The sequence below is a fragment of the Propithecus coquereli genome, unplaced genomic scaffold (assembly GCF_000956105.1).
Source record: "Propithecus coquereli isolate 6110/MARCELLA unplaced genomic scaffold, Pcoq_1.0 Scaffold26, whole genome shotgun sequence".
Taxonomy (NCBI): domain Eukaryota; kingdom Metazoa; phylum Chordata; class Mammalia; order Primates; family Indriidae; genus Propithecus; species Propithecus coquereli.
The window spans coordinates 5,167,572-5,193,982 of NW_012148174.1; the positions used below are offsets into that span (position 1 = coordinate 5,167,572).

The following is a 26,411-nucleotide window of genomic DNA, read 5'->3' on the forward strand; positions in this document are numbered from 1 at the left end:
TCACCTGGACCCTTTATTTCAATGGCAGCTCTGACTTAAAGTGCTATTCGCTGATAAATATTGTGGAAGAAGTAGTAGAAATTAGCCCCGTGTGTAAAGCTTATAAATTATTTGTCACTGAAGTCATATTCCCGTCCTTTAGTCACAGTTCTTCACTTCTTCAGAAAACAAGGGACAGACATTTATGCTGGTCATTTGTACATCTGTAGGTCTCCATTAAACCTTTCAGCATCATGGAACATTTTTGATAATAATTCTCAATATGTCAGTACCTGGCGTTGCTGGAAAAGTATATACTTTATTTTCACTCTCGACTTAGTCAACCAAGTTAATGAGAATCTAGGGTTATAGCTGTGTGTAATTATTTTAGTCACCTAGACCTCTTATGTGTTTTCAGGAGGAGAGGTAGGCATGTAAAATGAAGGAAAATAAGGAGCATTGAGGGAATTTTTAAAATACTGTTAAAGTACTGGAGAATTTCCCTCTCCAACGTATTCTCCTTAGAGCTACACTTAATTGAATAATGCAGCCATTGCTTGAAATGGGAGCTCCCATTTAGAACAATATATACTGTCATATTAGATCTTAAACCAGAAGTCAAATAAAAGGGACAAAAAGAATAAATTCTTTAAACGCCTGTTATGGAATAAATGTTAAGTAAATGCGTCTGCAAAAGAAAAATTGTTCTCATCGTCTTCAACACAATTTTGAGCCAAATTACGTAAACATTTTCTGGGCTCGGCTGCAGGGCACTTGGAGATATTTCCAGTAATTGCCTCCGTCCATTCGGTGCATAATTATCGGACACATGCTGTGTGCCTGGTGCTGCTTCAGGTGCTCGGAGAAACGGTGGTCATTAAGACAAAGCCCTCGTCTTCCACATTTTGTAGCAAAATGCAGGTGGCATATAACATGGAACAAGGTGATGTCATGGTACCAGGGTTGGGGCAGGAGTTTTGTTTTTTTTTTTGGGTGGTGGTGATACTTCAGGGTGGGAGATCAGGAAAGGTGTCTCAGAGTTGGTGACATTGGATGATGAGAGGAAGGCACAGACCGCTTGCTACCTTGAAGGGGGCTTGGTAGATACACCACAGACTCTGAAACCTCAGCGGATAATTTTTTGGAAGTGACTACTTTGAAGGAGGTCATTTCTATATGCAAAACCTGGCTTTAACGGTGCCCTCAAGGGTCCGTCTGAGTGTCATTTGTAATCATAACTGCTGGTTCACTGTAAGTGACCCTAGACTCATTTAAAACATAGATTGTGAAGATTAAATAAAATGTTTCAATTCGCTAAGAATCTGTTGGCAGTTTATACCTTTCATCCTCTCTCTGGGATGCTGGGCTGTTAAAACCAACAAGGTGCGGTCAACTTTCACAAGAATACTCACCTCCCTTCCCTCCCCAGCCCCCTAAAAGCCTCCAAGACCCTCTTGCTTAGAGTTGTAGCCGTGGGGTTTAGCGTAGTGCCGGCAGGTAGTGAGTGCTCTGAATAAATGTGGAAGAAAAGACACCACATGCAGACTTGATTGAATACCTATGAGCAATATTGAATAGATACGATTTTAAGTAATATTTTTTAGACTTTGTTTCCAGTTGAAAGTGTATCATCTTGTACTAGTATCATATTTGTCATACTTACTGATTTAATCTTACTGGTTTAATTTCACATTTTCCCTCATTTATACTCTTGTGATTCTTGTCATTTGCTTATTTGACCTCAGATGATCTTCACTTTATGGAGTTTAAATAATCTTTCTACCTCTGGCAACAATTTTTACCCTATCAACCATTAAGCTTTTTTACTATCGTTGATCATGTACCGAGTCAATTTTTTCTCTGTCCTGTTAGCTCATAGTCTCCTATAGACAGTCTGCATGAATTTGAATTCTGCCTTCTAACTACTGTCGCCACTTGGAGAGTTTCCATTATATGTCACAACTGCGTAAGATGTGCTTTTTCACTTATTGTATGCGGAGCCCTCTTCATAGTTTGTAACCTCCCCTTGTCTCTTAAAAGGGATTTGCAGTCCTTATTTCTGCCCTGTATCAAGAAAGGAATCAAAACTTGATTCAGTTTAAAGTGTTGGGGATTCTAGATCTGCTTTGGAGCCCAGCCTGTCTCCTACCCTGTATCTGATTGCTCATTCTATTCCCAAATTAATTTTAAGTTTGTGAGATCGTGTATGCTTGTCGGTCGTTCCTGAAAAGCGTTACTTTTCTTTCCATTTCAAGCACACTAATGCCGTGGTTATGACTTATTAGTTGTAAATAATTACTGTGAGCTTGCCTTGATCTGCTCTTTCTCAAATAAAATAATCATAAGAAATACTAAGCCAAGAAATAAGGTTATTTAAATACTTTTTGGGTTCTGAATTGAGATGTTGCAGAATATTGGCAGTGAAATCTTTGGGCAAGCCCCATCCTAAGAAATGGAAAAGAAATAGAAGAAGAAATTGTCTTTGTGTGTCTTCATGCAGTAACAATTGGATTGACTCACTGCGGTGCGCCTGCCAGAACCTGTACGCGGCTCTGTAAGCTTTGCTGGAACAGCTGCCTGAAAGATGCATTTGTACCACGGGTTTTGAGAATTGTTTGTAACCTTTGAGCAAGTTTACCTAACCAGTAACGTAGAAGGTGATTAAACCTGCATGGTAGTCCAAAGGGTTACTTTACCTGAGCAGTCTGGCTTCTTGTGAACAGTGTCAAAGTCGGCCATATGGCGCCATATGCTTTGAAATAACTGCCTTGCCTTGGAGTTTGGAAATGAAATTAGTTATTTCACCAGTTAAAGTATGTAAGGTTTAAAGTTAATTTATTTTCATAAGGGAAAATAACGTATCCGCTTTATTGCTGAACAGGATAGTTACTGTGTTAAGTCAGGGTCTTTCTATTGATGGGTTCTGGAACTTAGATTTAATTCCTTTAGTTAGGCTTTCTAACCGTTGTGTCATACATTGGCCAGAACAAGGGGATCTTGTATAGAAGGGGGGAGTAGATTTTGCACCCTGGCTCCAGCATGTGCGAGCTGCAGGGTCTTAGGCGGGTTAGCTGGCTGTTGCCCTCGTCGTTAGAGTGTGCGGGGGTGGTCACAGCCACAGCCGAGTGTGGACGGTGCCTGTCACGTTCCGATCCCATGGTGGACACGGCACGTGATGCTGTGACTTACTCCGCAGAGGTGCCGTTCACCCTGCTCTTCAAGGGTGCGGGCCAAGTTCTGCACAGAGAGAATATGAAGGTGAAGATGACTCAGAAAAGTTCACAGTTGAAAAGGAGGAAGCACATCTGTTGGGCCTCTCATTCTCCTGGCCTAGGTCTGGTCATGGTGAATGAGGCTGGGTCTAGGAGGTTCTGATTCTCTTTTAGAGAGTGCAGAGGTGCTTACCCAGGTGAGCTGTAGTCCGTCTCCTCTTTCTTTGTATTACGTAGTGTCTGCTTGGCCTCAGATGTGCTTGTTGGTGAAACAGGACTTTAGCAGATGATTCCTTTAACATTTTTCCTTATTGCTAAAAATCTTTCACCTATCACCAAGCTGTATTTTCCTCAACTAAATAGATTCTTAAAAAAAAAGCCGCAATGGCATTCATGATTAGTGGCATTCAAGTCCTTCTATCTTAGCAGGACCTAGTTATGATTTTTACAAAAGTAAAACTGTTTTTAAACAGTAGGGGTAACACGTTTATCAAAAACTTCAGAAAATATTTTTTTCCTCACTGCCACTCCCTCCTCCACTAACAGCTTGCTGGTTTATATTGAGCCACCCACTTCTGGAAGCCATGGTTTCTGGAAGATTCCGTGGTTACTGTTGGCTAGGTCAGCAGACACTGACAATACATGTATGTCTGCTGATTCTCACGTGAGATACACTCGTACGTTCTGCCTAATTGAACTAGTGTGTAAATCCCAAGTACATCCTGAATGAGGGGTAGGTTTGGTTTGATCATACTGGTTTATCATTTCTGAGTGTTTGTTTGGAGATAGCTTTCACAGTTTTCCTCCAGAGGTCACGGTCTCTACTCTAGGTCTCAAACAGGTTTTGTACCTGCAGGCTCATTTTGTTACTGTGTATATAATTCTCTGAAGGGGAAATTTTCAGAATCTGGGATGGCATTTTCATGGTACCTGTTATTCCCAAAGAGCAAGTAGAGCAAAAAAGTCAGAACTTTGTCTAACTTTCTCACTTTAGGAGAGTACATTCACCGAAGTTAGATATTCAGTAGCAAGGAGAGAAAGTTGTGGGATTTTTAATCCTATGCTTGCAACAGGAAGCATGGTTGGATTACATGATCATTGATGTACAGGAAATTAAGACAAATCAATTTTATTCAAAACAAACCCAGTAGAAACAAAGAAACAAAGAGGTCCATTTACTATAGTTCTGTCGTTGGTGGTTAATAGTGAACACACTTTGCCAGGTCTTTTTTTCTGGTTGTATCATACCTGACATTTATTGCAAAGATATATCTTTTATCTTTTGCTTGTGTGTATCCCAGCCAAGCCACCATTTCGCACTAAACCTGTTGAGTGACTTTCTCTTGTATGCCATTACGATTACTAACTGCCAAGTTTTGTGACTGAAGGCTGTATTTTCTAGCCTTGCTAAAATACGAATTTAAATTCTGTTAGATAAATATTGAGCAAGCTCTACATTTACAAGTAGCTAACAGTTTTTATTTTATTTAGAAACTTATCACAGGATGTTTTTAGTACATTTGTTGGTGAAAGTAGTTCCTTGGCAGAATTAACCATGTTGCATGTAGGCAGTCATTTACAAAGAGCCAAGTTTTATCATTTATTTTTATTAGAAAATATAGTGATTTTTGCCAAGATTTCCCAAAATAACCATGCCTCATTACTTCAGTGGTAGGTAGTGGTTTTGCAGTAAAAATTATTGGTCGGATTATTATAGGGGTATATTTAGAAATACTGAAGTATTTTAACCTCTAATAATTTGCTTTTTGGAGCATCATTAATACTCCAGATTTTTTTTTCTTCTCAGTTTTACATATAGCATTTCCTCAAATAGTCATGCTCATAAAATGGGGAAGTGGGAGGCAGCAGTTGATTCATTCCTTTGATATTTGGGTATCTCCTTGGGAGACAGTTAAGAGTGAAAAGTGTTAAAATTTTGACAATATATATACAGATTGAAAAATGTCTGCTTTTAATATTTAGGTTGATCATAAGCCAAAATGCCTAGAAATAAATACCAATATAAGTTTGAGGAAGTAAACTGTTTTTCCCCCAACAGAATGATAGCAAGGTTAAACATACTCTCGAGATAACAATATCGTTTGTATTACTGTCCTTTCCACTGATGAGTGTTTATGCCGACAAGAGAGAATAATTTATTACACGTGAAAAATAGAGCTTGATATTGATGTTCCCTGGACAAAAATGTAAGATAACTGCACTGTTTGGTGACAATTGTCTTGACAGCATCATATATCTTACTTTATTTAATTCTTATAGCACTGCAGTCCCCCAAGCCCCGGGCTGCACAGCAGGAGGTGAGCGGCAGGCCAGCTAGTGAGGCGTCATCTGTATTTACTGCCGTTCCCCAGGGTTGGCATCGCCGCATGGCGTTAGATTCTCGTAGGAACTGCCCGCGCGTGCAGGGATCTGGGTTGTGGCTCCTTCTGAGAATCGAATGCCCCATGATGGGAGGTGGGGCTGAGGCCGTGATGCTGGTGCCGGGGAGCGGCTGCAAGTACAGATCATCGTTAGCAGAGCAGCTTGCGCAGTAAATGTAATGCGTTTGCATCGTCCCAAAACCACCCCCGCCCTAGGTCCGTGGAGAAATTGTCTTCCATGAAACTGGTCTGGTGCAAAAAGGTTAAGGACCACTGTATCGCACATTTCATGTCCCTGGCACTGTTCTGAGTGCTTTACGAATATTCGTTCAACACTAACTCATTTAATGGTTACTTATTCTAGTTCAGTCAGAGCAGGGATGGGGAACCTTTTCACGTTGGGAGGCCGCATTAATTTAGCTGTGATCAAGCCCACACTCAAGTAACTTCAACTAGATAAACCTAAAAATGTACATTATTTTGTAAAAATCTAACTACTGTGTACTTAATAATTTCAAAAGATGAAAACTATTAATTTAAAAGTTAACCTTTTAGTGACTTTGTTGTGTCTGCTTTTTGTTGGAAAGCATTTGAATATTTGGTTGCAGCATGGAGGTCCATGGTTTCAGTTGACCCTCTACATGGGTATCAGTCATTTGTGACCTTAAGGGCATCTTGATTTGGGTGAGGTAGGAGAAGGTAGATTCGCAGCAGTAAGTGGTTGAAAAGCAAGAAAGCATTTTTCAGGCATGTTGCCAAAGGCGTGGGCATTCTACTGCATTTTTCCATATTTCACTTGGGTGTTTCTTAGCATCAAACAATGACTTTAAAATGTCATCTACTGAAAGTCAATCAATTTCAGCTATAGTTCTTTAGGTGCCTTGGTGATATCAACTAGGTGAGGCTGAAATGCTAATTTGAGTGTGATGTCATGATTCTCAAAGTCAGTTAACTTCTCATAGTATTCTCCTGCTAATGGGTCTATAACAGCTCAGGGCCAGCAACAAATCCTGCCTTGTGGTAGTTCTGCTTTAATGTTTGGAATGTGTGAACAACTGAGATTTGCGATGATAAGGGGCGTGCGCTGAACTGGTTTCTGTTGTAATCCTACAGTTATAATGACATATTGTAATGGTATAATTGTAAAACTTACATTTCCAGGAAAATGAAGCATTTGATAAATAAGGAAAACTTACACCTATCCTGTCCCTGTTTTGCACATCAGGCATATCTTCTATTTACATGCTAAAAAGTTATTAGAGATTATTTCATATCATGCACTGTCTGTCCCCGCCCCCTCCAGCATGCTCGAAGACGACCTTCAGCTTAGTGACAGCGAGGACAGTGACAGCGAACAGGTAAGTTTTGTACACCCGTCAATACCAGGAATCCTTTTATTGATATATCCATCGAACGTATCTGAGCTGCTTATTCTAACCTATTTTTTGTTCTTTTCCTGGTCCTTTCCCCCTTTACTGTGAATGCCCAGACCCCAGAGAAGCCTCCTTCCTCATCTGCACCTCCAAGGTACCGTGCGGGTTTCTCCCCATCCGTACAGAACATTCGCTTTTTTGTTTTTTTTTTGTTTTTGTTTTTGTTTTTTACCAAACAGGAAAAATAAAGCCTTCTTTAGTACTTTCCTAGTTTCTTCACGGGGAAGGAGATGGAGGATCACAGTAAAAGGAACGTACCTGTTTAGTATTTTGGATGCTTAAATCAGCCGCAGGGGAGGTTGTCAATCCTACAAAAGCAGGAGTCCCTGCACCCACCTTGACTGCAAATTTAGATGTTAAAGATTTTTGAGAATTTAAAAATAAGCTTAAAATACAGTTTATCATCAGTACTGTGTAACCAATATTTGAAAAGTTAGATCAAAGAGCCCACTATTTTTATGAAGGTGACAGGTTTGCTATGTTTCAAAAATTGTAAAGTTGAATTATTTCTAGGACTTGTTTTCCATTTTGCCTGTTTTCTTAGTTTGTAAGAATTTTCTAATTGTTTTAGCTGCTTGAAAGAATGACCTGCGGTGTATTTTAGCGTGATAGGAAATGGCACTGTTTTCACTTTGTAAATAAGCCAGCCATATTTTAGAAAATGATGCTCTAATTTTTGGAATTGGGAACTATTTGAACTAGTTTTGTAATATTTTCTTCTGGTACCGAATTTGATGATTTAATATGGCAAACACCTGCCCTTCTTGGACAGAGAGTTAAATTATTTTACTCCCTGAGATGTGCTTATCATTCAGAGACAAGATCAGCAATAAAAAACTTGTCTGTTGTACTGGTGACCTTATAGTTAACTCGGACGAAGGCCATGTAATTATGCAAAGTCTTAAGGATTCTTATATTTCCTTATTTATTTGTATCTCATTTTGCTCAGTAATTTCTGGTGGGTTGTGACAACTCATAAAACATGACAAGGTAGCCTAATTTTTAAAAGTGAAGGAAAAAGAACAACCAAGATGGGGATAAATCCAAGGCAGGTGACACACTGAGCGTGCATCCCATTCTCATCATCAGCGGCTTACGCGCCTCAGTTACCACGTGAAAAGGACGACACGCTTGATACAGCATTTCTGTGACGAAATGACACAGTGGTAGAGTGTTCGTTTTAAAATTATCTCAACCAGTGATTTCCTTATTATTTACTCATTTTTATTCTAACGTGTTACTTAATAAAAATTTATTTAAAAATAGGTAGATTTGGAAGCTTTCAAGATTATAGTTAATCTATACTTATTAATTATATTATAATCCTATTAATGTATTTAATACGAGCTAGGGCAAGGTTTTAAGATTATTAATAAATACATGCTTCGAAATTTTAGATATGTCTAGTACTATGATAAATACATGTTTTCTCCGTGGCCTAGAATTATTGCCCTATTCTTAAAACTTGGAGTAATAATCTCTACTTTGGCTGATTTTTGGGGGAATAATCCCTCAGCCACTCATAAAGAATGGCCCATTTTATAATTCTGCCCGAGAAGTGTGAATAGATTGCTTCTGAGCTCACCTTCCGGAGGAAAACCATTTTACATTCAGTGGTCTTTGGCTACCACGCGGTTAGTTCTCATGTCGAGAATATAAGCAGATTTTAGCTCATTGACTTTTCTTTTATGAATTAATTTGTTTTGGTTATATACACAGCAGGGGTCTGCAAACTTAAAGGACCAGATGGTAAATATCGCAGGATTTGTGGGCCGCATAAGTCTTTATTTTGGCTACTCAACGGTGCTGAGTAGCATTTTATGCCGTCGCGTAAACGCAGACATGGTACCTGCAAGAATGGGTGTGGACGTGCTCCAACAAGACTTTATTCAGGAAAACGGGCAGCCAGCCCAGGCCCTCGTTTACTGGCCCTTGATATGATGCACCCAGCTTCTAACTTAAATTTTTTATAGTTTGAGACGTTCAGGAGTGAAATCTCACAGGTGTCTCTTTTGTGCAGTTGTCTGATGAACTGTTTGAAGGGTTTTCCGCCGTGGGCCCCGTCGACCGGAGGGTGCGATAGTTGAGTCGCGGCAGGTCTAGTGCCGAGGCCCTTCCCGCTGAGGAGCAGGGCAGGCAGCGGGTGGAGAGGACGAATCCACCTGGCGTGGTGTCTTCTAATTTTATCCCCCGGTTGCTTTCCAGCGCTCCGCAGCCGCTCCCGGGGCCGGCGGCCTCAGCACATTCCAGCAGCGCGGAGTCGGAGAGCACCAGCGACTCGGACACCTCCTCGGACTCGGACAGCGAGAGCAGCTCCAGTGACAGCGAGGAAAATGAGCCCCTGGAAACGCCGGCTCCGGAGGTACCGTGTCCCCCTCGAGACGGCCGCCTCAGACGGAAGCGTTGTGTCCTCTGGGCTGGAGTCCGTGCCGTGGGCCGGGACTGACCACGAGACAGCAGTTCTGTCTCGTGGGCGGCACGTCCCTGCGCCCGTGCCGTAGAGCCACCTGCTTCTCTTTCCAGGCTGCTTACCAAGTGCCGGGGTGTGAAGAGCTGGGAGAGATGTCTTCTCCCCCGTTTAAAAATGACAGGGTCTTCCGTTGTTGCTGGTGTCATCTTGAAGAGCAACTCACTAAGGATGTTTGCACACCACTTTATTTTCCCTTCCTTTGAAAAAGAAAACTTGTTTGCAGGAGGCTGCTGTTCTAATATTCATGAGAATTCTTTTTGAAATTTTAGGAATGCGTGAATTAAGGAAAGCGAAAGGAGACCGCCTGATTTAGCACAGGGCAGAACGTGAACCAGAAATGAGCCATCAGGCGTTCTATTTTCGAGTCACTGAAAGCCGTGCTATTAAATTGATGGCAGAGCCGTTTTGCCAGGGCTTCCCTCCACCCCCGGCCTGTGTAAGACAGGGCGACCATTGGCTTGTCAGCCACCCTCAGCAGACACTGCAGAGATGAGACTGCAAACCGAGACTGCAAAGCTCAAGCACTACATTTCTCTGGAGGGTTTATGCTATTGACTGGGTTGTTGAGCACAAGAAATTATTAGTAACAATAAAAAAGGTTGCCAAATACCTCCAGCCTCGGGTGGCAACGTAAACACTATACTAGGGAAGGAAAGTAATGAAAAGGGAAGAAGACATTCCTGTTTTATTTTTGGTGAATGAGACCGTCCCATACAGAGAAACTCTACATATTTCAGAAGGGAATGCCAGGAAAGGAAGCTTTCTGGTTAAGAAAACATTAAAGTTTTCTGTATTTATCTCCGTTTAGAAAGCAAAGCAGTTCCACTGGAGCAACAATCGAATCTATCCGGAGCTCATGCGGTGGGAGTTAATTAAGGGCCTTGTCTGAGGGCAGCGCAGGCTGAGAAAATAGCTGGTGTCACTTTCTGTTAGATGTGAGTCTGTCTGGCACAGGGTACGTGCTCGGCGCTTTTTGGCGTGAATGAACACGGATCAGCATTAACTGCACTCGAAGTGCCTTTCAGATTTTAGCAACTGCTCTGTTTCTGGGACTCTCTATTTCCTTGTGCGATACTGATTACTGTTGAAATAATTTTTCTGTGCCTCGGGGAAAAGGGTGCTGAATGTGCTTTGCACACAAATTGTATGATATCCACAGTTAATATTTGTAAGATCTTTGCTTTGTTTCACCTTATTCAATGAGGAAAATCTGCATGCTTGTTAGATTATTGGTATAAAAAAGATAATTAAATAATAAAATTCCATTCAAATAAAATGGAAATGGTACAGATTTGGCTGAATAGGTGAAACTTGAAAAAAAATTTAACCATGTGTTTCTTGTAATGAGACATAGTTACATTTTATTGCTCAAGAAGTTACTAGAATAGATTGAGACCTCTTAGATCTGAATTAAAAGCTTCCAGCCAGGCATGGCGGCTCATGCCCGTAATCCTAGCACTTTGGAAGGCTAAGGTGGGAGGATCACTTGAGGCCAGGAGTTCAAGACCAACCTGAGCACCATAGTGAGAACCTATCTCTATTAAAAAAAAAAATAGAAAAATTGGCTGGGCATGGTGGTGCGCACCTGAAGTCCCAGCTGTCTGGGAGACTGAGGCAGGAACATTGCTTGAGTCCAGGCATTTGAGGCTGCAGTGAGCTATGATGATGTCACTGTACTCTAACCTGGGCCTGGGCAACAGAGCAGACCGTCCCCCCGTAACCCCCCCACCAAAAAACCTCTCATCCTGCTTTATTTTTTTAAAATCAGTTTACTGAAATGGCTCGTATTCGTACACATGTATTGATGTGCATATCCAGGCTTGGGGACATTATGTGCGTTATGTACTGAGGTTCATCTTCCTGGGAATGTTTTATCTTTATTTAGATTTTAAACCTTTAATTTTCCCTAAGATATTTAACTACTTTTCTTTCCTTTTAAAATAAATAGCCTATGATATTATAAATCCCCTGTGTTAGTTGAAAGTAACATAGGCTGGGTGTAGTGGCTCACTCCTGTAATCCTAGCACTCTGGGAGGCTCAGGCAGGAGGATCGCTTGAGTTCAGGGGTTTGAGGCCATTCTGAGCAAGAGTGAGACCCCGTCTCTACTAAAAATAGAAACAAAAAATTAGCCAGGCATGGTGGCACATGCCTGTAGTCCCAGCTACTCGGGAGGCTGAGGCAGGAGGATCCCTTGAGCCCAGGAGTTTGAGGTTGCTGTGAGCTAGGCTGATGCCATGGCACTCCAGCCCGGGCAACACAGTGAGACTCTGCCCCAAAGAAAAGAAAATAACATGAACTTCATAATCAGCCATAGATATTAGTTTTAACTTTTTCATCCACTTCCTATTTTTAATGCTATGAAATTTGCTTCTTATGGCTTCATTTTAATTCATTTCATTTGATGGTGTCCCAGTGATCTCAGATCTAGAACGGTACACGCGTGCCAATGGGCTCGTGCTGAACTTGGAAACCAGCCGCAGTAGATTCCATTTCAGTGTCCGCTTTATCATGTGACTCTCAGCTTTTCAAAATATGAGGACACATTGCCTTTTTGCTCCTGAAGTTTAGAAAAATGTGATTCCATTCTTGATTATTCAGGAATCTGCTTAGTTCTGTTTACTGTCCAGTCCTTTGGTAATGAATTATCTTGCGTTCATTGCCTAGTGGGGAGCTTTTTCATAAATTGTTTGATTTAACCCTCACCATCCCTGAAGTTTGATAGCTCTCTTTCTGTCTGTAAAGAAGTTAGGAGCACTAAATTTCAAATCCTTAGCCATTTAACTCTGAAACCTGTTTTTTTCCCCCCTACTATACCAATTTTTAAAATACCTGCTATACCTATACCTACATTTATTATAAATCTCCGGTGTTGAGAGTAACATGAATACCATGATGAGCCATACATACTAGTTTTAACTTTCTGCCTCTTTATTCTATTTTTAATGTTCTTTTAAAAAAAATTTGCACCCGTGTTCTCCACAGCTGTGTAGTTTTAGTAAAAAGGTAGGCATGTTTTGTGCCTAACTGAAGACTTCTTATTCAAAACCACCATTCATTCTAAAAATTGCTGACTTTTGCCAATTTAAGAGGTTAGGAGAGTCAAAAGGGCATACGGGCAAACATTTATTAAAATACTTAATAAAAAATAATCATGCTTTTTTCCTACCTGCAATTTGTAGTAGTTGGGTTGCACTGGGAGGAGGGAAGGAGGGATGAGGAAGGGCAGAGGGAGAAATGAAAGTCCAAACCTTGATCCTGTCCAGCACTTACCTACTAAAAATTTATTTTAAGATGTACCTTTAATCAATCCCTTATACAAATATTTCCCCCATCTCGACACCCAAATAATATCTGGCCTTAAAGGAATCTTATCCATTTTACAACTTTTTATTGGGTACAAAAAGAGGATTGCCCCTTGTCTGACACAATAACTCAATTTTGCCCTGAAATTGGGCCATTAGTCTCCCTTCTGGGCATTTTCAGGACCACAGTGGAAGAAAATGTTTTATTTCTGAAACCGGGACATTCCTTCAGGGACGACTAAATGTATCTCAATACTGCCCTGTTTTGGGGGGAGGGGGGAAAGCTATGTTATTTTTTACCAGGAACAGTGTGCCTTTTGGTTCACACATAAACAGTCTTCTAAAGAACGTGTCGGTGATGGGTGTGCAGTGGTCAGCGTAGCTGGTGGGTGAGATACGTCCATCCCTTTCCTGAGGAAGGGCGTGCAGGGCTGGTTCCCGATGATTGGCAGGTGACGCAGCTCACTGCCCTGTCCCATCAGTTAGCCACTAGTGTGCTGCGCCCTCAGAGCTTTTGCAGGAAATCATGTTTGACAAGAAGGTATTGTGTGCTAATCTTTTCTCTACCCTTCACGATCTTCCTGCCTTGTTAGAATATTGAATGCAGATTTGGATTATGCGTGACAAAAATGCACGGCCACATAATAGTGATTTCCTTCTCTCCTGCCTCCCTGCCCTGAAATTCACAAGAGCGGGGTATACAGTTGATGCAAGTGAAGGCAGAAGCCACAAAGGAGATAGGTTTCCATGTGCAGTAGTTTGGGGAAAGCAATAAAAAAGGAATGATACAGTCTTCTTTCTGCCCGAAGGATGGTCCTACCGGGGTTTCTTAAAGCTCCTCTTAGTTCTGTTACAGTCACACGAAGCCCTACCTGACCATTTTATTACCTAACCCTTTTCTGACCAAAAAGCCTTGATGTCATATCCACATGTTTTCCATATTTTTGTGGATTGAATTATTTGGGACATTCCACTCGGAAAACTGTCAGCAATCTTCCCCTTAAAAGCCTCCACCTACGGGAGGGGTCTCCTTATTCAGTCAGTTGAATACCACGTGGAATATCTTTCCATCAACTTCCTGGTGCATTGTGTATATGACTTACAGACCACTGTCGGAATGGAGCTTTAGAAAACCACGTACGCCGGTGATGTACTGCCCTTAAGATAAGTGCAGTCATCGTTCACTATTAAATTATGTCGCTCCATTAATATAGAATTTGTCAGTATAGCCACACACCTACAGGAATGTGCAAATATCTCGTCCCCACCGTATGCAAGCTACAGTAGAGGGACCTGGAGAAACACGGGTCTCTGTCATTCTGTTAATAAGGTCTGATAGCCTCGTAAGACCTGGTGGGATGCAGCAGTAGTTTAATTTAGCAACAAAAGTTGAAAGTTCAAGAAACAGTAGAGGCCAGAAACTTCTGTTTTTACCAAACCAATTGCACAGGTAATCAGTATAATCTCACTGCTCTTAAGGTTGCGCCTCCCTTTGTGTCCTAGAAACATAGGTGCTTTTTCAGACCAGGTTGTCTGTAACAAGAGACTTAATGTTTGACTTTTAAAGAATCCCAAGTGGGACTAATGCTTGCCTAATGTGACCTCACTTGATTCTTTTAATCAAGGTGTAAAATGTGAAAATCAGTATATATCTGTGATGCATTGGTAACCTTGTCACATATCAATGTTTAATGTATGATGTTTTTAAGTAAAAGAAATGATGTCAATTCTTGAAGGAAAGTCATTTTCAGTTGAAAAGTATGTCAGAAAAAAAGACAAAGCATGAAACCCAGGCACAGTCACTAAAACTTAGTTTATTCATTACCTACCTTCTGAAAATCCTTGATAAGAGGATTTCTTTATTCTCCATTTTCCCCTATTATTCTCTCATATTGTAATTTACAGGCCAAAATGTGTCAGTTCTGTTTAAATTATACTATAATTACATTAGAGCAAAACATTTGTACTACAAAGATTTCTTAGGTGCCGACAGCCTATAAGTCAGTATCTACTATGACAAAGTTCTCAAGCTATAAAAAAATTGAAGGTTATTTTAAGAGTTGATCGTTATGGTATTTGACTTATAATTTGAGGAGGATACGAGGAACCTGAATTCCTGGGTTTGGGATGGCTCCAGGACAGGCCTGTACAATGGGTGACCGACACAAAAGCCTTGGCGTCATTGGTCGGCTAACACCGTTCTCTGTTTTCTTGTTTTCAGCCCGAGGCTCCAACGACAAACAAATGGCAGCTGGACAACTGGCTGACCAAAGTCAGCCAGCCGGCCGTGGCCCCCGAGGGCCCGGCGAGCGCAGAGCCCCCGCGGCGGCGCCAGGAGAGCAAGGGCGGCGGCGACAGCGGCGCCGCGGGTCAGGAGCGCCCTGAATCCAAAGATCCCACCCCGAAAAGCTCCGGCAAAGCCCCCCGGGTCCCCTCCGAAGGCCCCCACCCGGGCAAGCGAAGCTGCCAGCGGTCCCCCGCGCGCCAGGAGCCCCCGCAGCGGCAGAGCGTGGGCGCCAAGCAGCCCCGGAAGCCCGGCAGGGCGCCCGCGCAGGCGGAGAGCGAGCCGGGGCCCCCTGGCGGCTGCACAGACCGGCCCCGGGCGAAGACGAAGGGCCGCCCCCGCGCGGGGACAGGCGGAGAGCCCGGGCCCGCGGCGCCCGCCTGCGGCGACAAGAAGAAGCACAAGAGCTCCCTCCCGGCGCCCCCCAAGGCGCTCCCCGGCCCCGAGGCCACGAAGGACGCCGGGCAGGACGGGAGCCCGGGGCAGCTCGCCCTCGTCCCCCTGACTCAGAGCCAGGCTGCGCCCCGCGGCGGCGGCGGCGGCAGGACTAGTGGCTGCCGCCAGGCCGTGGTCGTCCAGGAGGACGGCCGCAGGGACAAACTCCCGTTGCCTTCGAGAGACACCAGGTTGCTCTCGCCGCTCAGGGACACTCCGCCCCCGCCGAGCCTGATGGTGAAGATCACCCTCGACCTCCTCTCTCGGGTCCCCCAGCCACCCGGGAAGGGGAGCCGCCAGAAGAAACCGGAAGATAAGCCGCCGCCCGCGGGCAAGAAGCACGATTCCGAGAAGAGAAGCTCGGACAACTCGGGCAAGTTGGCCAAAAAGAGAAAGGTGAGTGTGGGGAGGCTGGCCTCCACCGCGCGGGGTCTCTGATCGCTTTAAAGCCGACCCTGAGTCGTTTTGGCGGGGGCCGGGAACCCTGGCTCTGGTTGCATGTGGCTCTTTCTCCCGGAGTGGCGCGTTGTCTGCGCTGGGATGCTGCTGGCTCTGCGGGAGGCGCCCACAGGCGTCCGCGCCCTCCTCCCTCTTGCTGGTTTGAAGAGACGAGGCAAGCGTTGACAATGACAGCTTCCTTTAGGATGATGTAGCATTTTGGGGTGCATTTTTATTTATTTTGAGAACATTGGTATCTACCACCTGGCCTGTTGGGGTTTGCCCTAAAAATTAAGATCTTCCATGAACTGAAATGCAAATTAGTATTCTGAATTATCGACAGTGCTGCGTGTGCAGGTTTTCCTCTTGCAGTATGATCTTTAATAGCAATATTGCATCCATATTTTAGCTCATGACCATATAACACCTCATTAGAATTATTAAACGTATGGATGGGATATCTCGTTGAGTAAGATAGGCTGCTGTGGGACACGGCAAAATATGGGACATCTGTCACTTGATAAGTTTTCGAACTTTCATTTGGACATAAAATGGACATAGTAAAAAAAAAAAAAGTCCTGCATTATTTAAGATCCTATATTACTTGTACATACCACTAGGTTAGTCTGTTTCCTTTGTTTTGAATGGTTGAGCTCTTGATGTATTTTTTGCTTCTTCACAACGATGAAAGAAGAATGAGTTTTTCCCCACTGGCATTCCCAAGCCCACCTGCCCAAGACACAGAGACCAAGGCACCAGAAGGGCCAATGCTCTCCTGAGAAGGAATAAAACTTTTAACACTGCTCTAAGTACATGAAAAACTTCTGACTCAGCTGTGGAAGCTGAGCTAAGAATAACAAAGGAAAAAAAAGACCATGAAGCCTGCTGTCGTGGTGTCTGAGATAAGACTGATTAATCCACTAGGTTAAAAATATAACACGACTTTACCGCATGGTAAAGGGCGACTGTTTTCTCAGAACCTTGTCGCGTGAGACAGGAGGGTGCGCACGGCCACCGCAGCTGCAGTGGGCAGGTCGCATGGGATGGGACCCAGTGCGGACTGCTGGTGCTGTTTCAGCTGGAAAAGGGCATGTTTTCATTTCAGAAACCTTAAAAATTTTTTTAGGTGGGATTGGGGCTGTTTGTGTGTGAAAGGTACAAACCTTTATGGAGGAAATTGTGCTGGACTTAGTTTGGAAAAAGATACCTGCATCTCTGTTATACCTGAGATAACTTCGAGAATACCCTCATTGACCTGGCCTGGTGGCTCACACCTGTAATCTTTGCACTCTGGGAGGCCGAGGCAGGAGGATCGCTTGAACTCAGGACTTCAAGACTGGCCTGAGCAAGAGCAGGACCCTGTCTCTACAGAACATAGAAAAATTAGCTGGGTGTGGTGGCTTGCACCCATAGTCCCAGCCACTTGGGAGGCTGAGGCAGGAGGATCGCTTGAGTCCAGGAGTTTGAGGCTGCTGTGAGCTATGACGATGCCATTGCACTCTAGCCCGGGCAACAGAGCAAGACTGTCTGCAAAAAAGAGAATACCCTCATTACCTCCCCCATCTCCTGTATCTCCCAGCTGCCACGGTCATGAGTGAGAAGTGTTTGCTTCTAAAATGCTTACCTGCCAGGTGGAAATGATAGAAATTAGAGAATTAGCCCAGAGAGTTCTCAGCCCAGTTCATGCCCCAATGCAAATATAGAAGTGTTGCTCACAGCTCTAGAAAGGGAAACTTTTAGCTCTCCCTGTTTACTGTAAGAACTCTGCTCTCTAAAAGCCGTTCCCAGGCTTTGGCTGGACGCCTCTAGGGCAGCTCTTTTATCTTTGTTTGGAGCACGCAGAAACAATGATCCCCTCATCTTAATTGAGTGTGTGATTTCTGTAAAGCTCTGGCAAGCAGCTGAGGAAGATCAGGCCCTGGGACAAGTCACTCGCTGCGGTACTGGCAGGATTGATGTCCGACCCATGAGTCCCAAAGCCTGGCTACACGTTACAGTCACCTTGCGCAGCTTTAGCTCCAGTGGCGGTGGCGGTGGTGGGGTTCCCCTCCCCCACTGCTATTCTTTAAATTCCTCCTGCAATCCTAGTGCCTATCGGAGCCGGGAACCACTGAAGCAGAGCCTGGCTGCAGGGCCCCGGGTCGTGCAGAGCCGGGTCTTTGGATTAAAAAATTCCTCAGGTGTGCAGTGTTCGGACGTCACCGACCGAGGCAGCCAGAATTCCTTTCCTGAAGTAGGTTGTTAGTTAGAAACATTACTTAGAAGCTTCCAGACAAATAAATATAAAAACCAGTCAACTGCATACTTATTTCACGATCACAGTCATGTGTCCTTTGTGGGTGGTTTTCGGTGTTTTATTTATGTATTTATTTATTGGCCCGGCCCTCCGCTGTGAAGCCTGGGCACTTCCCCTTACGTTTGGATGGTGATGACTTTTTCATTTTCTCATTTTGAGCATGAACACTATAAAAAGCTCTCTGAGGATGTAGTCAGAGCAACTGAAGAATGTTCCTAATCCTTCACATTGGTGGAATTTAGTGTTTTTATTTAAAGGCCCCTTAGAGTGTGTCCCTCTCCTGGCACCAAATGTAGCAAATATTTTCAGAGGGTTTACAGACCCTTGAAGCCATCTGAGACTTAACAGTGTGGCCAGTGATCAGAAAGAGTTACTGGTGGCTGACGGCTGGCATGAAGCCGTCAGGTGTGGCACCTACAGAAATACACGCGTGTTTTTCCACCACTTGAAAGGGGTGGGTGAGGGACAGTTCACGAGGAGAAGTGGCGAGAACTGAGAGTGAACGGGCGTGCTCTCATAGTGCCCTTCGTATGCTACTGAATGTCAGCAGCCTCATGACAGTTTAGATTTTAAAATACGAGCTTATGTATTTTTTATATAATTCTTAAAGCCTGTGTTTTTTAGATTTGGAAAAATTGAAGTTGAGAATCACAATATACAGTAAGACTGTCAGGCCAGTGCAATTGTGATACATTAGATGCACCCTAAAAACGCATCTGATGTGCAGAGAACTGTGTGAGCTCCGCGGTGTCGTCGGCGCTCAGGTGGGTGACACCTCACTGTACTCGATCATCTTACGCAGCAGATGCCTGTCAGATAAACGGATCGCCTGTCTTCACAGTCATTTAGACAGATAACGAGGTTCGTCATTCAAGTCTGTCTTTTCCTTTTTCTAAATAATTGCTTTACTGACCAAGAAACTTTAACGTTTGTAGGAAATAAATTTCGGTGCCATCAGTTATGTGTGTTTTGAGGGCCAAGGAAGGGAAGAAGTTATGGTCTGTGGTAGGAAAATGGACATTTTTTATTCCTTGGACTGGTTGGTTCAGTCCTTCTAAGATCTGTTTTTCTCTTGGGTTATTTCTCCAGATCAACATCCCCGTTATTATCCTTCCAAATCCAGGGTTTGGAAAATCAACACTTAGGGTTTGCCAGAGCTACTTACATCTGATTTCTCCACGCCTGTTGGTTCCCCTAAGCAGGCTCATAGCCGTGGGCCTGCACCGGCGACGGCCTGTCACGCCACTCTGGCGCCTGCGTGCGTCCCTTTGCCAAAGAGACAGACGGATTAACTTTCCTTTTCTGTAGTGCTTTTGCCAGTGAACACAGCCTGTCTTCTCGGTAAGTCTCTGCTGCTGTTCTTGGTGCGAACTTGGTGTCCCTCGTGTCGTCTTCTCACCAAAGAGTGCAAATCGCGGGGAAGTCCCTGCATTTCCCAGAAGGGAACACTTCTCCAGTGTTCTGTGCTCCGAGAGCTACCAGCCCGCTTCCTTCCCCCTGGGAGAAGATAACAGTCCTAGAACCTTAGCATCAGCGCGCATTGCCTGTGACGGATGAGGTGTCTCCAGGCGGGTTGGGGACTGGAGCCCGGCGATCTTTGCCCTTTTCCGGCGCGTTCCGCATGCAGAGCGGGGCGGGGTCAGCGCGCTGCTGCCGGTTCCGGCCCGTCCCCGCCGCGCACGCGCGTCCTCCTCGGTTCCAGCCACGCTTGCAGCGGCCCCGTCTGCACAGACCGTGTCTTTCCGCCTGTTGGACACTCTGCAGCACGAAGCGGGCGGCAGCTCTGCGAAAAGCGGCCGTCATTTTCCCCGCCGCCCCCGAGCACCCGCGTGGGAGCCAGCGCCCCGGCGGCGTCTCAGACTGGCCCGGCCCGTCCCGGCCCGTCGCCGCTTTCCGTGGGCGGCGCAGCGTTCGGCCGGTACCTGGTGCCGCCTCACCCAGGCTGGGGACCCGCTCCTCAGCCGGCAGCCGCCCTTGTGGCGCGTGCGGGCACCGCCCCGAGACACTCACCCTTGTGGAGGAGGAGACTTTCCGGAGCGCAGACTTTAAGCCGCGTTCCGGAAACGGGGCGATCCGGGGCCGCGCGTGCTCGGCTCGAGCGACCCTGTCCCAGAGCCGGCAGGGACCTCAGCTGTGTCCCAGCTTGAACCTGCGTTTCTGCGCCGGCCGAGGGGAAGCCTCTGCGACCGTTCCAGGCAGAGGTGACGGAGTTCCAAGTGCGCAGCGTACAGAAAGGATGCTAACCCAAGCCCGGCCGCAGGCTCGGTCTCTACGGTTAAGTCAGCAGAAGAGGGTGTTTGCTTTGTTGAGTCGAATGGCTTCCTTTCCACCCGCTTTTCCGCTCCCGAGTTGCCGCTACCGACGTAAAGCGCATTGTGCCCGTGAGCGCCAACGCGGCCCTCAACGCCAGCGCCGAAGCTGCTGCTCCTTCCCGTCGCCTGTTCTCTCGCTCTCCAGCTGGCGCCACCGGAGTCGTGACCGGTCTGTGAGGAGTGACGGGCGTGCGGTTTACAGGGTCTGCCACGGTTTTTCTAGTCACAACTGGCCTGTCCTAAGGAAAATGAAAATACACAGACGTCGCCTCCCATTCCACCTCTGACTTCGGCGTTTTCTTTGAGAAGTAGCTTTGCGGGTGGTTTATGCTTAGATTTGCCGAGGGGACCTGTATGTGTCATTAACTGCCCGCAAATACCTTCCATTTTTAAAAGTGTGCTTTCTCCTAGCTGTCAAAACTACCAAGAAAAAATGTGTTTTCCTAACTACCTCATATGCAAGTTAACGTTCCTCTGGGTGTTTCAGCAAATTTTAATTTTTCCCAAGGATAAGTTTCCCACCTTCTCGCAATGCCTACTAGACCAGCTGTGTGGCCTGAAATCCGAAATTCAAGAGACTTCACTGGGCCCTTTGGTGACAGGGTGCCCTGGGCACCCTTAGGTGTCTGATTGACAAGGGCATTGCTAGTACCAGTGGTTGGGTTTTGTTTTAACCCCATAGTTTCCAGCTGATTCTTCTCTCCGCCACCGCTGGCTGTCCCTCAGGCGCTACCACTGCGCTGTGGAACAGAGGTTTGTGGGCTGCGCAGGGCCCTGTCTCGGCCCGGCAAGCTGCTCCAGGGTTCTGCGACTGGCAGCGCGTGGGGTTTCCTGTTGCATTTCAGTTGCGAGTTTAGAATGTGCCTGCTGACTGCACAGATTGTCGCCTCATTTGGTCCCTCGCGATGCATTTTCTCCACCTTCTGCAATGAGTGATTACGTTCCTGAGGAACCAATTTATTTTTTCCACCCAGAGTATTCATAATTTCTTTGCATTGGCTGATTGGAAGTTCAGAACCCAGTTTGCAGGTCGCGTCTAGCTCACTGTAGAACCATGTTGTCTAGCAGAAATCAGGTGCGAGCTGAGTGTATGTAATTTTAAATTTTCTAGTATCCACATTAAAAACTATAAAAGGATAAAAATGGAAAAGAAAACTAGTAAAAAATAATTTTAATAACTTTAATCCAGTATATCTAAAATATTAGCTTCTACAGAAGGATGGGCTACGAAACAATTTTACAGTGCCAACATTTAATCAATCCAAGACTATGTGCATCTATTATACGTGAATAGAAAACAATCAATGGGCCGGGCGCGGTGGCTCACGCCTGTAATCCTAGCTCTCTGGGAGGCCGAGGTGGGAGGATTGTTTGAGCTCAGGAGTTCGAAACCAGCCTGAGCAAGAGCGAGACCCCGTCTCTACTAAAAATGGAAAGAAATTAATTGGACAACTAAAAATATATAGAAAAAATTAGCCGGGCATGGTGGCGCATGCCTGTAGTCCCAGCTACTCGGGAGGCTGAGGCAGGAGGAGGGTAACAAACACGTTCGTTAGTAACACACACAAGCAGGGCAGACCTTGAGACTCTGTCTCAAAAAAAAAATAAAAAATAAAAAAAATAAAGAAATTAGAAAGGGACGTTTTTTCTATTTCCCATTCTGTTGTAGGGGCCAGGCTCCTTATTGGTGTCTGGGCAGACCTTGAGCCTACACATGTTAATTTATTCACTTAGCTTGGAGAAATTCAGGAGCAGGGGAAGACACAGTGGTGAACACTGGGGCCTCTCACAGTTAACTCGAAGAATTTTTTTTAAACAGCTTAAGAGAGGATTTCAGGCTTCTTAGGGATTGTCCTAAATTGACTGGTGGTGTCCCAGATTCCTGACTCGGCGACCTGACACTGAGGGAGTTTTGTTCTAAACGCACAGGAGAATTAATTGAAGGACTCCCACCTGCCACTCACCTGCCACTTGCCAGACAGTGTGTGGGCTCCTCCTTCCCGAACCCGGACCCGTGGGAAGGAAGCTGCCGTGAAGTCTGTGGGTGGGACTTCTTGTTAAGGCGTGTTGACAAGCCAGGCACGAGAACGGGAAAGAGACACTTGCCATGAAGACTTCTTCTTTTAACGATTAAATGTATTCATTTGCACCTTACTTGGTATAAATGGATGCTTCTGAAGTCCTTAAATTCTGTAGTTGCAAATTCCCTTCCTCTCACTAAAACCATATTTGCAGTCTTTCATTTTTAATCAATTTTTTGGAAAAATAAAACCATGTATATAGAGAGACAATATGGAGAGGGTGGAAAACAGGGTGGGAGGATTGCTTGAAGCCAGGAGTTCGCGACCAGCCTGAGCAGCCTAGTGAGACCCCATCTCTACAAAAAAATTTAAAAAATCAGCTGGGCATGGTGGCGCATGCCTGTAGTCCCAGCTACTCGGGAGGCTGAGGCAGGAGTTTGAGGTTGCTGTGAGCTGGGCTGACGCCATGGCACTCTAGCCCGGGTGATGGAGCGAGACTCTGTCTCGAATAAATAAATAAATAATAAAAAGAAAGAAAATTAAATCAATGGAGGGAGAACAAGTGTTAGCCAGAATCCCAGAGCAACTATTTTTTTTCTTGCTGCTATGTATCTTTGTAGTCCTTTCTGTAGGATATACAGAGGAGTTTGTAGCCTCTCTCTTTTTCAACACTGTACTTATGTTTCACTGCAAGTCAAGCTTCAAGCAGTTCACTCTGAATTTTATCCAAACAGTAAATGAATGGATGTAAGTGGATGGTTCTTTTGAAAGAAGTAGGAACCTCATGAAAATCGTCTGTGTTACTTGGTGTGAATGTGCGTGTTTTACTGACTTTTATATTTAGAGAAACATCGATGATATGCTGAAGTCTACTTAGTCATCTTGTTGTCAGCTATTACTTTAAACATCTCCCTTTCCTGGGTGTGAGGAATAGTCTGTCTTCAGGCAGAAATTGTCTCAGTTGAAATCACATCAAATCTGGACTGTCTGTCCCTTCCCCGCCCCCGCCGCCACGTCACACGCTCACGTAGTCAAGTCCCCTGTTTGCCTTTTCTGTATTTTCTTTCCTTTCTCGTCTGTGCAATTATGTCTGTAACAGTTTGCTTTGTTTGCTGTATCATAATGACAGGGTGAAGCAGAAAGAGACTATGATAACAAAAAAGTCAGACTGGAAAAAGAAACCAAATCACAGTCGTCTTCATCCTCCTCCTCCTCCCACAAAGAATCGTCTAAAACGAAGTGAGTATGGAGATCAGGAAAGCCCAACCTCAAAGGCGATCGGGTCGTCTGGGGTACGGACGTGACAAAAAAGTTCTGCTTCTGCAGTAGAGTCGGCGCGTCCGTAAACCTTTAGGGCTCATTCTGTCACGTGCTGAGTTCGCGTTGCTTTCACGCACAAGGACCTTTCCTTTGGCAGCAAACTTAGATTTGTCAGAAGCATTTTTACTACGGACAATTTCCTAAACATACGGAATTATATTTTTTCTAAAGGAAGAAATAAGAAAGGTGCTATTATCCCTACTTTGCAGAACTGGAAACGGAGACACAGAGATAAAATGATTTGGCTATAAAGTCAAAGGGCTCTTCCTGGGTGGTAGAGCCAGCGTTCGGGCCCGGGAGCCTGGGTTCCACATTCTTTTTTTAGAGACGAGTGAGAATCTGCAGGACCCCTCGGTGCCTGTTGCCGGGGAGAGGGGTGACAGGTGAGAGGTGGCAGTGCCAGGACAGCGTGAATATAAAAAGCAATTATTATTTCATCTCTGATTTATTCAAGAAAGTGCTTCGCAAAATGACAAAAACAAGCGCGTCGTGTCCCCACACGGAGCCCGCAGAGATGGGGTGGGGTCGGGGTGGAGCGCGCAGCGCAGCTCGGTGCGGACGGGGAGCCGCCGGCCGGGAGTCGGGGCCCGTTAGGGAAGTTCGGACCGTCAGCAGACCCTGCAAGCTCAGCGAAAAATTATCCGACTCCGTTTATTGCTAACGGACAGGGCTAGCTTTTTCAAAGGCATCAGAAAGTCCCTGAAATTCAACCTGTCTACACCATGATCTCATGCACAGTCTTTTGTGCCAGTGGCCAGTTAGTTTGTCCTTTGTAACCAAACAGCTAAGCCCTGTGACTTGTGTTCTGCCTCAGCTGAGCTTTGTATGATGTTTCCCTCCAGGACGCCCCGGCCCTCCTCAGAGCCCTCAAAGAAGGAAATGCTCCCGCCCCCACCTGTGTCGTCGTCCTCCTCCTCCTCCCAGAAGCCAGCCAAGCCTGCACATAAGAGGTCAAGGCGGGAAGCAGATGCCTGTGGCCAGGACCCTCCCAAAAGTGCCAGTAGTAGCAAGAGCAGCCATAAAGACTCTTCCGCTCCCAAGCACAGAAGAGTCGAGGGGAAGGGCTCTGGAAGCTCCGCAGAACCCAGAGTAAGTGGGGGCGGCCGCTACGTAAAACGGGGCATGTTTGGTGTTTCTCTACTTTAAGTCCCCAGGTAAGATACGTTCCTCATGATGGTACCTGAGCACTATTCGTTACTTTTAATAACGCAATAATGAATCGTTTGTGTGTAAAATTCTACTTTCTGGAGAAAGGTAGTTAATATTATACAAAAATTTAGTTGTCAATTTATTGTTAAAGGATTCAGAGGTGAAAAATCAGAATAGATTTTTGTACTAATTTTCTACTGGGTGGTTTGCAGTAAGACATTTATTTAACCTGGTTCTCAGTTCAAATGTTTGCTGTCAAATACTTGCATCACTGGTTATAACGGGGGAAAAATATCTGCTTTTTCAAGTGTCCCTCTCTTCCTGTTAATCTGGCGGAGGGGGTGTGTGTGTGTTGTCTAAGAAAAAACGTTATGTTTGGCTTTGTGCGTTATCTGCTTTCTCGGACATTCTTGTCTTAACATCTTTTTGAGTCTCCAGTACAATTAGAACCTACCACTTCGACTGAGTCTGAGCTAGGAAAGTGCTTGACCGGCCAAAGCGTGCACTGCTTAAGTTGTTTTGGACTAAGTAAGAGGGATGGTACTTTTAGGACAAAATGCTGCAGTAGGTTGGTGCAAAAGTAATTGCGGTTTTTAGCGTTGCTGACATTTGATATCGGAATACAGTCTTAAATGTGGTTATACACCATTGTAATGCCTTTTTTATTTGTTTGTTAATGACTTATTACTTGCTGTTTATCTGATGTTTATTTTGGACTATGGAAATGTTGTTAGACAAAAAGCAAATTTGAGGGATTTTCTTATTTGAGTTCAAAATGGGTCGTAAAGCAGCAGAGACAACTCACAACGTCAGCAATGTGTTTGGCCCAGGAGCTGCTAACAAACATACAGTGCAGTGGTGGTTCAAGAAGTTTTGCCAAGGAGACGAGCGCCTTGGAGATGAGGAGCACAGTGGCTGGCCATCGGAAGCTGACAATGACCAATTGAGAGAAATCATCGAAGCCGATCCTCCTACAGCTACACAACAAGTTGCCGAAGAACTCAAGGTCCACCATTGTGAGGTCGGTCAGTGTCGGAAGCAAATTGGAAAGGTGAAAAAGCTCGATAAGTGGGTGCCTTGTGAGCGGACTGAAAATCAAAAAAATCATCGTTTTGAGGTGTCTTCTCTTCTTATACGCAACAACAGCAAACCGTTTCTTGATCAGATTGTGACGTGCGACGAAAAGTGGATTTTATACGACAACCAGCCACAACCAGTTCAGTGGTTGGACCGAGAAGACGCTCCAAAGTACTTCCCAAAGCCAAACTTGCACCAAAAAAGGTCATGGTCACCGTTGGGTGGTCTGATGCACTCCAGCTTTCTGAATCCCGGTGAAAACATCACATCTGAGAAGCCTGCTCAGCAAATCGATGAGAC

General features: G+C 44.9%; 1 protein-coding gene across 5 annotated transcripts in view; it reads left to right on the top strand.

The window, feature by feature from the left end:
* The window catches only part of AFF1 (AF4/FMR2 family, member 1), a 117,875-nt gene that overhangs the window by 82,484 nt on the left and 8,980 nt on the right, over positions 1 to 26,411 (top strand). For all 5 annotated transcript variants that reach the window (XM_012647228.1, XM_012647225.1, XM_012647227.1 and 2 more), the window contains 6 exons: positions 6,876 to 6,930; positions 7,062 to 7,099; positions 9,211 to 9,367; positions 15,001 to 15,894; positions 23,695 to 23,804; positions 24,728 to 24,974. In XM_012647228.1, coding sequence (XP_012502682.1) covers positions 6,876 to 6,930; positions 7,062 to 7,099; positions 9,211 to 9,367; positions 15,001 to 15,894; positions 23,695 to 23,804; positions 24,728 to 24,974 — 1,501 coding nt within the window. The remainder of the gene's footprint in view (positions 1 to 6,875; positions 6,931 to 7,061; positions 7,100 to 9,210; positions 9,368 to 15,000; positions 15,895 to 23,694; positions 23,805 to 24,727; positions 24,975 to 26,411) is intronic.